At 38.1% G+C, this 14,004-nt stretch overlaps 1 protein-coding gene across 5 annotated transcripts in view; it reads right to left on the bottom strand.

Annotated features, from left to right (window-relative positions):
* Positions 1-8,310, bottom strand: part of LOC131255280 (ABC transporter G family member 31-like) — a 29,949-nt gene extending 21,639 nt beyond the window's left edge. For 2 of the 5 annotated variants that reach the window (XM_058256004.1, XM_058255981.1), the window contains exons 1-7: positions 7,884-8,293; positions 3,836-3,956; positions 3,660-3,748; positions 3,479-3,563; positions 2,228-2,387; positions 2,069-2,145; positions 1,935-1,988 (exon numbers count right to left, since the gene is read on the bottom strand). In XM_058256004.1, coding sequence (XP_058111987.1) covers positions 1,935-1,988; positions 2,069-2,145; positions 2,228-2,387; positions 3,479-3,563; positions 3,660-3,748; positions 3,836-3,956; positions 7,884-8,158 — 861 coding nt within the window. In that variant the 5' untranslated portion in view covers positions 8,159-8,293. Of the gene's footprint in view, positions 1-1,934; positions 1,989-2,068; positions 2,146-2,227; positions 2,388-3,478; positions 3,564-3,659; positions 3,749-3,835; positions 3,957-6,985; positions 7,005-7,883 lie in introns of those variants that run through there. The other 3 variants (XM_058255997.1, XM_058255975.1, XM_058255990.1) reach the window with 3 other exon arrangements.
* Between the last annotated feature and the right edge of the window lie 5,694 nt (positions 8,311-14,004).

The following is a 14,004-nucleotide window of genomic DNA, read 5'->3' as shown; positions in this document are numbered from 1 at the left end:
GTAACGGTGGTTGTAATGGCCACCGCCATTACCATTACGATACGGGTCGTAACGGCTGTTATGGCCCTCGTAATGGCCATTATGGCTTCTTCTTTTCTTTTTTTTCTTTTTTTTTTTGGGTGAAAAAAGCATGTTTTGGCCTGTTACAGGGCCGTTACAAGGCAATTAGAGGTTTTTTTCCATAGCAGCTATTATGAACCCATAACACATAACGGTTACCACCTTTATTGTTACATAATGGCCATTACAGCCCCATAATGCATAATAAGTTGCCACCATTACCATTACATAACGGCCGTAATGTAACTGCTTTGGAATAGCTTAATCCCAATCGCTCATTGAGTAAAGTTTAAATAGTGAATGGATCATAGTCCTAATCCTTTAATCAGTGGGTTATAAAAGAGAAGAAAAAAAAAAGGTCTCAATGACTTGCATCGGATGGTAAAGAGCTTACCTAGGCACAAGGGCCAGCATGTGCTAAATTTTGGGTTGTTTCCTTATAGTTTTGGGGGTTAAATTTCAAAGACAACCAGTGACCATTTTTGGAAGATAGGGGTGCTGATGTTGAAGCTATAGTTGTTGATTCTAAAGATTCTCTAAAGATATTAGGGATGATTTTCTAGATTTACTTATGCTACTTTTAGGCCATTACAAGTTGGCCAAATATTTGTATATAGAGTTGTTGCTATCTTTAGATTAGATAGATTTCAATCTAAATAGTTAGAAAATCATAATGATTGACAGGGACTTTGGAAGTTTTAGGGTCTATAAATAGGGGTAGTTTTAAGATGTAGAGTGCATTACATTTTATGAGTTATGTTGAGTCTTTATTTAAGTCTTTGTAAGAAATGAAGTTTCAATTTCAATAAAGCTGATCATCCCTCTCTATTCCATATTCTTGTGTGTGTTGTTGTTGTTTGTGTGTGTGTGTTTTATCCATCCATTCTTTCGATATAGGTATTGAAAGCTCACTAACTCAATAACCAGATCACATCAAGAACTTCATTGACTAGATGGTTAGGATTGTTTAATAAAGACATTTTTTGGTCAGTGACCAATCAATGGTGCAGCCAACACGATGAACTGTATGGATCTCATCCATATATGTCAGTTGCACAGAGAAGTATGTGGAGGTACAGCCACGGCAATGCTCCCAAAGGCATTAGATCAGTTCCCAAGCTTTGAATTAAGAGCAGAGCACATAGATCCACTTTTTTTCCACTTTGGTTAAGTTTACATCCACAATCATATGCAGTAGAACAAAAACAGAAACAAAGAAACAAAGCAAAAGAAGAAGAAGAAAAGATGCCAATATGCAAACCAGAACCTGACTATGGTTGAACACTTCTCCGGATAACACTAGTTTCACAAATATGAATCAAGTGTTTTCTTTTCTTTATATAACTAGAAAATTCTTGGAACTTGATTGATAAGGAAGAAAGACCATTTCAAAGAAGAAGAGAACAAGAGCAGGCTGAAGGCTTTAGAAACAGGGTTACACCTCAATACCCATCTAAAAGGGCCCACTCGAGAGATTTCCTAATATGCAGCTAAGTTAACATAAAATGGTGAGTGTAAAAAATAGAAGGCTATTTTTTACACCCGGTCTTGCTCGGGTGGTAGACTCTTGGGACTTTCAACACCCAGTCAAGGGTTTGAGTATCCCTAGGTGGTGAAAGCCCCCACTACGGCGTGAGTGTGTGGGGGTGTGTGTGCGTGTGTATAAAAAAAAAAAAGCTAACATAAAATGGCATAATGTATGAATCAAATAGAAGACTATTAGCAGGCAAATCCATTTCAAGACCACAACAAAACATTAATTCAATCATGCAGCATCATTGATTGATTTTCAGGGAACTAGTAACACTCCGCGATTACTTCACTCCCAATGCCATTGTAATGAGTATCGACATTCGCATCATCTAATCAAATACCTTCATTATGTACTCCACGACAAGGCCCGTCTTTTCTCCCCCCAAAGATAATGCCTGGAAAGGAAAATATATATTTGTATGAGCGACCAATTTCTGAAGCGAGAGGAAAACTTATTATCAGTGACACCAGTTACCTTCATGAATATATCAAGATCCACATCAGGTTTTATACCAGCATTCTTCTCTCGCCTTGAAAGTTCCAAGAGCATATCTATAACATACGAAAATATACTTACAACACCAAGGTAACAATCAGCTATACCCAACATGAACTTATTAGTCGTTATGCTTACCATATTTGATCCCAACACCCTGACAACGTGCTGCAAACTCGAAAGTTTCCCGCACTGTCATCTCTGGCACAAGCCAATCCTGCTGACTGACATAAGCTGTCGTCTTTTGAGGAACAAATTCTTTTAGGCCATGTCCGTTATACATAATGCTTCCTGACATCTACAAACCATTTGAATGGCGGTAACAAAGCAGATGCTAATAAAGAGTTAAAATGGAACCTGTGATACAAATACTTAATTATTATGTAAGTTGGACACAAATGTTTTAGAGTGAAAAACAAATAAAGTGCCCAACACTACGACTCCATAAAACCTAACACAAACATGTCAATACCCTTAAATTATAATACTCATGATATATTAGAAAGAGAAAAAAAAAAAAAAAAAGGAAATCTTTGGGGGAACCTCTGATCAAAGTCTTGAAATTTGGGTCAATCCACATGGAATTACCATGATCAATACCACTGCTCTAATTGTGCCAACCATTAGGCAAGACAATTTTTTGACTGGACAATCCTAATCACCCAATCAGATGATTTAAGCCCATCATATGTGGACAATTGATTTTTTTTTTTTTTTTTAACCCTTACCACTTCAGGCTTCTGCTAGGCTGGTGATGAATCCTCTTAGTCGAAACATTTGGCTTCCGACCTACTCATCTGGTCAGAACATTTCTAGGCCTCTAACCAATCCATAGTCTGACAATGAATGGTCCAGATCATGCTGGCATCATGTAGAGCTGAAATTGGGTCAGGCTGACCCAGGCCCAGCCCGAACCCAGCCAGCTTTTGGGATGGATTTGGGCTGAGGCTTATGGCCCATGAGCATGAACTGGGCATGATTTTTAGGCCCAATAACTACAGAGCCCGGACTGGGCTTGAGCACACATGAAAGCCCAACAAGACAGCCTAAACCAGCTAGACATATTAAACGCTATTGGGCTGGTATTGGGTCAATGAGCTAGGTCAGGCCTGGACCTTGTCACTTAGCTGGCAGCGGGGTGAGAGACTAGGTACAGGTATTTAGACCATGGGCTGGATTGCCCAGACCCTAGCATCATGTAGTGGGAGTAGGACTAATCATAAGGTTTCTAACTAAAGGTTCCATAAGAGAGACCAACAATATCGCTATTAGGAGTTTACTGCCGGTAAGAAATTCTGTCGCAAGATACTTTGCTACTGGAGTGGAGGGTACTCTTATCAAGTAAAGATATAATCCGCTTGCCATGCAAAAGAAACAAACTCCAGATACCTCCAGACCAGGTCCGGGCCGTCCAGCAATAGCCAAAAGCAAAGTGGTCTTTCCAGAGCTTGGAGGACCCAGCAGCAGTGTCATTCTACAAAAGAAAAGAACAGAAATACAGATATGAGCATCTCAGAAGAAATGGGTCTCCAATTCCATGGTAAGAATTTTGACTAGGTCCAAACAGTACCTTGCAGGCCTAATGATCCCACTAATGTTATTCAATATTGATAACCGCTTTCTCCTGCCTGGGAAGATCTTGAACTGCCTCAAGAAGACCTTGCAATGATAGAACATCAGATCAGAAAATCAAGCTGTGAACAAAGACATTATCAATTGTAACATATGTAAAGTATTCAACCCTACCTCAGTCATGTTGAAAACAACATTAGGAACTGTGGGTAATGCTCTGCTTCCAATGTGGACATATGCATCTGCTTTTAGCTGCTGGAAACGAACCTCAATCTTTGGGAACTTCAAATCTACTCTGTAGTACTCGCAAACAAAGAAACAGAATCAACAACCAGGTTCACGCAATTCTACATTGTTTGCCAACTGCATACAAACAAATTAAAATAATAATAAATAACTGCCAGAGAGAGAATTCTTGATGCAAACCACCAATAAATCTGAAACCTTGGATAAAGCAAAAAACACCAACAGCAAAAGTTGAAATCCAGAACTGTGAAGAACCCACATGAATTAATGGAAAACACATTCTTAATCCAAATTCAAATCATTAGCATCATTGTTGTCATTGTCGTCATTGTAGCCTTGACCAGATTCATCCAAATTATTAACAAATATTTTTAAATAAAACATATGCACAAAATAACAAAAGAAAATCCAATTCACATGATAAAAGCCAGAGGAATATAAGGAATATAAGGAATACACACACACACACACACACACACACACACACACATATATATATTGCCGTCGAAGCTAGAAAAAATAAACTATGAAAAGGGAAAAGATCGTGCACACACTATGCACTGGAACTGTAGAGTGCACATTACAGAAGAAGAAGCAAGAGGAGAAACAGTTATTATAAAAATATTTAAAATAATAATTTTTTTTTTTAAAAAAAAAAACAGCTCTTTCTTCAGTGCACACAGAAAAGAGTTATAGTCATCCATCAGCCTAACTTTTTAGCTACAGTAAAAAATAAGCATGCTTTTAAACTTTTTCCAAATACCTGCCTACCATTTCAACTGTTAGCTATTTTGGCACCTATCATCATATATTGTCAAGTACAGCATAATATATTTTTAAAAATAACAAAAATGCCCCTTTGCTTTTTTACTAACCCTGCCATCACACGCCCCATTATCTCCCCATCAAAGAGGAAACCAAAATCCTCTCCCTCTCCCTCACCGTCTCACCCAACACAACCTTATATCTCTATTGCTCTCGAGGAAAAGCTCCATCTCCCTCTCTCCGGCCCGACGAAAGTTGTGTCGCCGACAACTAACATTACCCAAAAATTCATGCGGAGTGGATGGTCTTGATCTTGACCATCTGCAAACGATTTTAGAACAATGAAAATAAAATTTTCAATGGTTTGAAATCAACCATAAAAATGAAAAGAAAGGATCACTAAAAAAGACTACTTATGGTAAAAATATCTTTTTTATGGTGGGGTAGTCAAAATGGATGGTTCAAATCATCCTTCCACACCAGAACATGAGCCTCAATTGGTGGCAACACAAACTGGACCTTGTGTCGCAAAGGAGGCTAAGCCAACTTGCAAAGGTAAGTGTTGCCCAATGCTCTTTTCAATCGTGTGGTCCCCTACAGTCATAGATTGATGGGAAATTTAGTCCCTGGGCCTAAAATGGGGTGACGAAGTGGTGGTATGGATGAATTTCACATACATATCACGCCAATTCAAATTTTGATGGCAAGAAAAGAGATAAATGCAATCCTCATGAGGTTCCAATCCTCTGTTGTTGTGATATGTAGGCTCCATCATCGTGTATGTGTTTTATCCATGTTGTCTATAAATTTTGGATCATTATTTTAGGGCATGTCCTCAAACATGAGGCATATCCAAATCTCGGGTAACATTAGTGATTGAAAACGTACCATTAAAAATTTACTATAACTCCCGGTACTTATTATATACATCACACAATTTTGGATCAAGCTGATATTCGTGTTTTCCCTTCTTTCAAGTCTGCGTAACCTAATCAACAGGTTGGATGGCAAGTAAACACTATAGTGGGCTCCATGTAGTTTTTGATGGTAAACATTCAATAAATCAATATTTTTCTATTGCAGGGTTCACCTGAAACTTGGATCTACATCATTTTTTAGCTCATTCCCTAAAATAATTATCCAAGAAGGATGGATGGCTTGGATCAAACAAAGACATCATTGTAGAGCCCACAACAAAATTTCCTGTACACTTGGATTGGCATCTCGTCCATGCACAAGTTATGCAAATTTCCTGCAAAAGCATTCACCCAAGTTCTTGCACTGTGATGCTGGGTGGAACCCAGCATGATGATTCTGAACAATCCACTCCATTCATTCGTTTTTTCAGAATATTTTAAGGAAATGTTACAAAAGATTAGGTGGATCCAAAACTCTAGGCAATCATACAAAAAGAAAAACTAAGAAAGAATTGCTTACTGTTGAAACCTTCCTAAGCTCTGTCTTGATATTTATATGCTGTCCAAACTGTTTATAAGTTCATTCCCATTAGGATGAAATGAAAACACATAACACTTAGCCTGATATGAAACTTTACTTTCGTGGCCATACAAATGCTTAAACAGTGGTTACTAAATCTCCACTGTGTCCTCTCATGCGGTCCACTTGAGTTTTGAATCCACTTGTTTTTTGGTCTCATTTCCAATGATCTGGAAAAAGAGATGTACAGAGTGGATTTTTCGAAAACATCATGGTGGGTCCCATCAAGCATCCCAGCGCAGGAACACAGACTTCCACAGAAATCCACATCCATGCAAGATACAGGATACGTGCCGGTTGAATTAATTTAAAACGGAAGGTAAAATCATCCTGGACTAGTTAGCAAGACGTTAGTAAAAATTCAAATAAGTTTTTTAAGACAGTATTTTAGAATGATTGGTGAGTATTTGAAAAAAATTTAAAAGTAGGCTTGTTTTTTTACCATAGTAAAAAACAACGGTAAGCTGATAAATGAATATAACCCCACAGAGAACAAAGAAGTACAAGAAAATATCTAACTTCCAGAGACTGAAGGAGACAGCATTATTCAATTATCATTAAAAAAATAATTTTAATAAATAAATTAACATGTAAATGTGCATTAATTACTGTATCACTAACTTTCCCATAAAAAAAAATCTCAAATGATTACTAAAACTAAACTAATAGTAAAAATAATGGACACAACATGGAGGCTTTCTCCAATCCAGCATCTCCACTGTACACGTGGCACAGGTGGCAATCAAAACCGTTGATCTAGTGGACCACCATTTGGAGAGCACATGGCCCAAAAATGGAGTGATTCAAAATCCTAACCATCAAATTGGCACAATTGTCGCCCACTGAATATTTGATCGTTTTTCAGATTCTCTTAACCATTCATTTTCAGGCTGCTAATATGACCGCTAGCATAGCCTGATCGCTGTGATTTTGAGTTATAGCCCCTTCAAATGGTGACCCACCCCACCAACGTTTCCAATAGCCTCAGATATGCCTGACCTGAACAAAAGCTGTGAGATGCACCAAAAGGTATGTTGATAATACGAAGGGTCCCACTATTCACCCACTTTTTTTATGCATGCACCCCTTTTATCGGGAATATCCTGCGCTGGAAACCTAGGTGGGGCTCACCATGATGTTTGTGAGAAATCCACTCTGTCCATATGTTTTTTGAGATCATTTTAGGACATGGGGCAAAAATGGGCCAGATCCAATACTCAAGTGGACTGAAAACGTGAGGATTGAACGTCCAAAGTTGAAATTTTCGTGGGGCCATAGAAGTTTTAAATCAAGCTAATATTTGTGTTTTCAGTTCATCTCAGTAGTAAGAGACGTTACGAACGGTATGGATGGCATTTAAACATCACTGTAGGCCCCAGGGAGGTTTCAATGGTAGGAATTTCTCTACCCACCTTTTTCTTTAGTGCGGCCCACTTGAGTCTTGGATCCATCTCATTTTTGGTTTGAACTACGAAAATGAGCTCACAAAACGGATGGACGGGACAGATTTCTCACAAACATCACAGTAGGACCCACCTAGGTTTACAGTACAAATCCGCATTCCCTTTTTCTCTACATTTTGTAAAAGCATGATACTTTTCGGTACCATTCTACTACTAAAAGTAGTAAATGAAAAAGAATGTGGGGTATATATATCAATCACCAAATAAGAAGAATGAGATTGAGAGGGAAACGAAGGAATGGATGGAATTACGCATCAAATCTCTTCCTCATACGATGAAGGAGTTGGCCCGCATCCTCGCCAGCTGCATTGAAGAGGCGGTCAAGAACGAGTTTCCGCTCGTGAGGCTTGAGGTTGCCGATCTCGACCTCAGTGGAATCTCCGCCGGCGCTGCGGAAGATCCCTCTGGAGACGCGATTGTAGGTCGGCAATCTCTCGAGAGCGGCCCATCGGAGGGTCTCCTCATCATCTTCGATCTCTTTGGATGAGTTCGACCTCGAGAACAAGTTCTCCGACGAATTCCACATATCGACTTCTAAGAAGAAGAAGAAGAAGAAGAAGACAAATGGAGATGGATAACCCTATCGGTAGAGAGAGGAGGGTAAGATGGGGAGGATTTAAAGGGGAGAATGGCATTTTGCAGGTGAGAGAAGAGAGGAGAAGAGTCGTACGTTGAGCAGAGCATTAATGGAGAGAGAGAGATAGAGAGAGAGAGAGAGAGAGAGAGAGAGAGAGAGAGAGAGATAGGTGTTATGGATGTGGAGAGCTGGGGATTTTTCCGAAGATGGGATCGGTCGGTGGGGTAAAGAGATGGAGAAGATGGAGAAAAGGCGCGGATTTTTATTTTTATTTTTAAAGAGAGACGAGGTTTGAACGGAACTCGGATTGCATGCTCACACTTACAGTCGCTACATGACGTGCTCTGTTGGCCCCACCATAATGTATGCGTCTTATCCACGCCGCACATCCATTTTTCAGCTCATTTCAGGGCATGAACCAAAAAACGATGTGATCCATATCTTAGGTGGACCACACCAAAATAAATAGTGGTGGTCGAACGGCCACCATTAAAAACTCCTAGGGGGCCACTAAAATTTTGGATTAAGTTGAAATTTGTGTTTGTCCTTCATCGAGTTCAGTGCGACGTAATTAACAGTAGAAGCGTTGGCTGGTGTACCACACACCAGCTATATAGCTGATGTATTAACCTTAGCAAGTTCTTTGGGTCCCATCATGAGATATGTGTTATATCCAAATCGTCCATCCATTTTTCAAGCTGGTCTTAAGTCTTGATCCAAAAATTAAGATAGATCTAAAGATCAAGTAGACCACGTTGTAAAAAGCTCAAGCTGGTCTTAAGTCTTGATCCAAAAATTAAGATAGATCTAAAGATCAAGTAGACCACATTGTAAAAAGCTGTGGGTGATTGACCGTCTACCATTGAAACCCTTTTGGGGTCACGGAAGTTTCAGATCAATATAAAACTTGTTTATCCTCTTCATCCGCGTATTTGTGACCTTATCAACAGATTGTATAGAAAATAAACGTTGTGGTGGGCCCTACAAATTTTTTAACGTGAAAATCATTATCTTACTACTATTTTTGGTGTGATCCATTTGAACTTTGGATATGATTCATTTTTGCTATTTTTTGGTGTGGTCCATTTGAGCTTTGGATATGATTCATTTTTGGTACGATGCTCTAAAATGATCTTGATAATGGATGAACAATGTGGATAAAATAAATACATCATCGTGGGGATCTCCTTTGAACCGTACGTACAACTGTGAGCTCGGGGGTGTAGGCGCTCCTCGTCGCACCACACGTATCTACACCAGCCAATCCACTTCCATTAACAGTTTGACGGCAAATTAATATTACATATAAGACTTAGGACGCTTTTAACAGTGGGCGTTCAATCATACGGTCCCCATCAGATATTGATTATTGATTACTGCTTCTGGGTTCATGCCCTGAAACGAGCTGGCAAAGTGGGTCGAGGATGCCGATTTGGTGAGACCCGGATCACGGTGGGACCATTTGACTGTGAGGCTCACAGCAATGTACGGGTCTTAAATCCACACCGTCCAACCATTTTGAAAGCTCGTTTTAGGTAATGATCCCAAAAATAAACTCAAATCTTTGGTGGACCACACCATAAGAAAGAGTCGTGATTGAATCCCCACCGTTAAAAACATTATGAATTCCACTGGAATATTTATTTGCCATCCAACCGGTTGATAAGGTCACAAACACCTGAAAGAAGAGACCACACAAATATAACCCTTATCCAAAGCTTTTGTGGCCCACTAGAAGTTTTTAATGGCTAATCATCACTATAATGTCCCATTTAGGATTTGGAACTGCTTCATTTGTAGATTATGTCTTAAAATGAGCTTTCAATATGGATGGACGAGGTGGATGTAGTTACATACATCATGGTGGGTCCCATAATCAGGTGTCTCACCCTCCTGGGTGGATCTAAGGTCTCACCCAATCCACTTGCGTGAGAGAATTATGTGCTAGGCGAACTTTGCAAATGTAGTCAATTTATGTGCAAGGCCTTAGTATGGATGGTTTAAAAATCATGCATGTTAAAAAATTCTATCAATCTAATTTTGTTGATGCTTAGTCTGACTCTATTAGATTAGATGACTCATAATATGTCACATGGTGGCAATATCTCAATGAGAAATTTTATGGCCATTAAAATGGTTGATGGCTAACTAACGACCAAAGGCCATTTTCAACTTACAACACGCATGACAGTCCATTACGATTCATAATGATTGGTGATGGCCAATTGGTCCTGATCATGAGACATGTGTCACGTGCCAAAAGTCAATCGGCAATACCACTACAAACATATCATGAGATATAAGAGGTCATGATCTTTTAGTGGCCTAACTACTCTATTAATCATAAATAACTAAGAAAGTAACGGATTTGTCACATAACCACCTACAACTAAAAAATTAGAATAGTGGTTACATAACCGTCTTATATTATATATAAATAAAACTTAGAATAGAGTTCCACAACCCGAGGGAGGGGGCCAGAATCAATGAGACCCAGCACATGACAGCTTATTCACAAGGTTGTTAGGTAGTTACACCGGTACACCACTATACTACTATGCCAAATTCTACATAGCCATGTGACTACATTATTATGTTACTGCATCAAATTCTACGCAACTACATTACTGCATCATTACGTTGCAGTACTACACAACTAGGCTACTACATTGCTACACCAAATTTTATGCAACTAGGCTGCTACGTCACTACATCATTAAACTATTACGCTACTATACTGAATTGGCATGTTGCCACATTAGATCGCAATCTTATGCCGGGCAGTCACCATCATCCATCAAGATGATCCTTATCTTCTGTCGGATCATCTTCTTGTCATGAAGCTTAGTCTCCACCAAGCAACAAAAAGATTGTCATTTTTAGTATTGGATTGCAATTACTGCAAATCATCAATAAAATTACTTTTAACTTTTAGTCTAATATATTTTATTTCTTTATTGATTCATTATTTAACTACGGTTGCAGTCACATGAATATTGAAGTCATTTCTGCTAAAAAAGTAAAAAGAATTCATTAGAATGACAAGCGCTCTCCTTTAAAATCATCCGGTCTCTTTTATAAGTGGCTAAATAAATGATTAAACTTGTAATAACTTTTGTGTTTTAGGGGCAAATTTTATTTAATTTCTTTCCATTTGTTTGGAAATAATATTTCATGGATGTACTCACACTTACGCATACTTACACATCATAGAAATTATTTTACATTTGTATAACTTAGTGTACTCTACCATTCATCAGACCGATCGTTGAAAAAATTCATCATTGTTAGATTAAGCTATCCGACCATTCAATTTTCATCTAGACCATCTCATCATCGTAAAATACATTAGAACCCATCTTACTCACACTCGTCCATACAGAATTTTAAATCATCCATCCTATTCCTAATTCACTAATGAACATTCCCCACCATTAGAGTTTAATTCCTATTATTATAGCCAGTTTACTAAGCATCTAATGATTTTCATGTGTACACATTTCTATCTTTCACCAATCTCCCCAAAACCCATTTATATGGGTTTGATTGTGATGAAAATTTAACTGAATATTATTCAACCCAATTGAATCGTACATTCTCAATATCTCCACTTAAGTCACAATATCAACCATCCATCAGAATTCTTATCATATCCATTAGAGGAACTACCTAAAAATCAGACAAAACCGACATTACGATTCTTACATAACCGCCAACAAATCTACCAAATCACCTTTCACATCGGGCCACGTTCGGGCCTATTTATAGCATACTTAAACCCACTAAGTAGAATCCTTCGGTTTTTTGTTTCTAAAAACTAAAAATGATTCCATATATCCATTCTTACCCTACACCATGCGAACTCCGCCCGATAGATCACAATTCGACAATCAATTAGTAAAATTAAATGTACATCTACTTTTAACACTTTAAAGAACCCCTTGTACTACTTATTTTGCATTTCTAATATTATTCGACATTCCTTTCAGACTCAATATCTTTTAACCATACGATTATGAATATCTGATTGCAATAGTTCTTCAATGATCCAAATCATGCATTAAGTATATTCAACAAAAATAATGATCAACATTCCTTTCAAACTATGATCAACATACTAGATACCATGCTATATGATCAACATACAACCCAACTAAAACTGTTCACACGTGAACTTGAACCTGAATATATCAACCTTTGGTGTGCGCATGCAAGAAATTAAAAATTAATGGTTTCCTTTCAGCATTTTAAAAACAAACTCTCTCTATCTTCTTCATTAAAAAAGGCAACACATCTACAATAGATCTGAATCGTTTGAGGAGAGATCTCAACCGTCCAATTCTAACCCACCATCATCAGCATCTAATCGTAGTTATCACTGCTATTAGAGATCAATCTCTCGCATCTTCCTCCTTCGTTTGGTTGTCTACTGTGTTAAAAACCCTTGAAACTGCAAGATCTAGACCATTTAAGATCGTAGGACCCACTGTCATTCTCCAACATAAACTCACCAGTTTCAACTGCTCTGATTTCTTATATGTCTTTCTCAGCTGTTTGTGGTGGTAGAAAAATATTGCCTTCGAAAACCTACCAGCTAAATGCATCGACATTGTCAAAACCATGGGTCCCCGAGCACCCTCACAACCATCCAAATTGTCTAATTAAAAAAGTCGGTTCGATGAGATCTATTGAGTGTATCGATCTACCATTAGAGGTAGTCATCCTCCAAACCGAGAAACTCCCAACTGTTGATCACCAACTACCACCTGTCCTAACATCTAAACTGATCATTGTATGGGCCGTTAGAACATGTGTGTGTGTGTGTGTGTGTGTGTGTGTGTGTGTGTGTGTGTGTGAGTGTGATGATGAGTAGATTACTCAAGATCAAATCAGAGAATCAATAGACATCTAGGCAACATGTGGGAAAAATGGTATTGTGGTAGTTTTCCAACCAATTCGATCACATCCTCTTATAACAAGGACTTCTGGAACCCAAATGTGAGAGCCGACATGAGAACATTTTAAACACTCCCAGCGTGTGTTTGCGAGAGCATTCCAGGGAGAGAAATCGAGAGGGAACTCTAGAAACTGTGTTTATGAGAGAGAGAGAGGGAGAGAGAGAGAGAGAGAGAGAGAGAGAGAGAGAGAGAGAGAGAGAGAGAGAGAGAGAGATCAGTCATGAGTCTTTGTCGGATTTACGTTCAGGTTGATTCGATGCTTCAAATATGTGAGTTATCGCATACAATTTCTCAAATTATTCACTTTTTAGATATTGTGTTTAAATATTATTTAACTCTACTCATACAAAATGTATATTTGTTCATATATTGCATTGTTCTTTAGATTAGCAATAATTACTATAGTTTCTATTTGTTTTCTAAAATATAAGATTGTTCCTAGCATAAATTATGTTAAGTTGATGAGAATAAGTTCAGTTTTATCATAGTTTCCTACGCATACAAAAATCAGGATTTCAATGCCCAGTTGGCGTAAAAACATAAATCAAGGATTTTTGTAAAATGGGTGCAGATCGAGGTCAAAACAATAATTTACAACCCCTAATCTGATCATGAGTTGATGGCAAATGAACTTCAAGCTTTGCATAGCGGATCGATCAAAACCATATCCTATTACATTATGTACTAAACAAATTACACTATAACTCCAAAATTGAGCAAATGGAGGGTTTGTGTAATTATTTAAAAGTACAGATATGAAGAATTTTGCTTTAAATATTTGAAGTATTCCTAGAAAATTAGATTTTTTGAATCAAAATAATCAATTTTATTCCTCAG

Source organism: Magnolia sinica, chromosome 1 (genome assembly GCF_029962835.1).
Source record: "Magnolia sinica isolate HGM2019 chromosome 1, MsV1, whole genome shotgun sequence".
Classification (NCBI taxonomy): Eukaryota; Viridiplantae; Streptophyta; class Magnoliopsida; order Magnoliales; family Magnoliaceae; genus Magnolia; species Magnolia sinica.
This window is presented reverse-complemented; position numbering and strand designations above follow the sequence as displayed.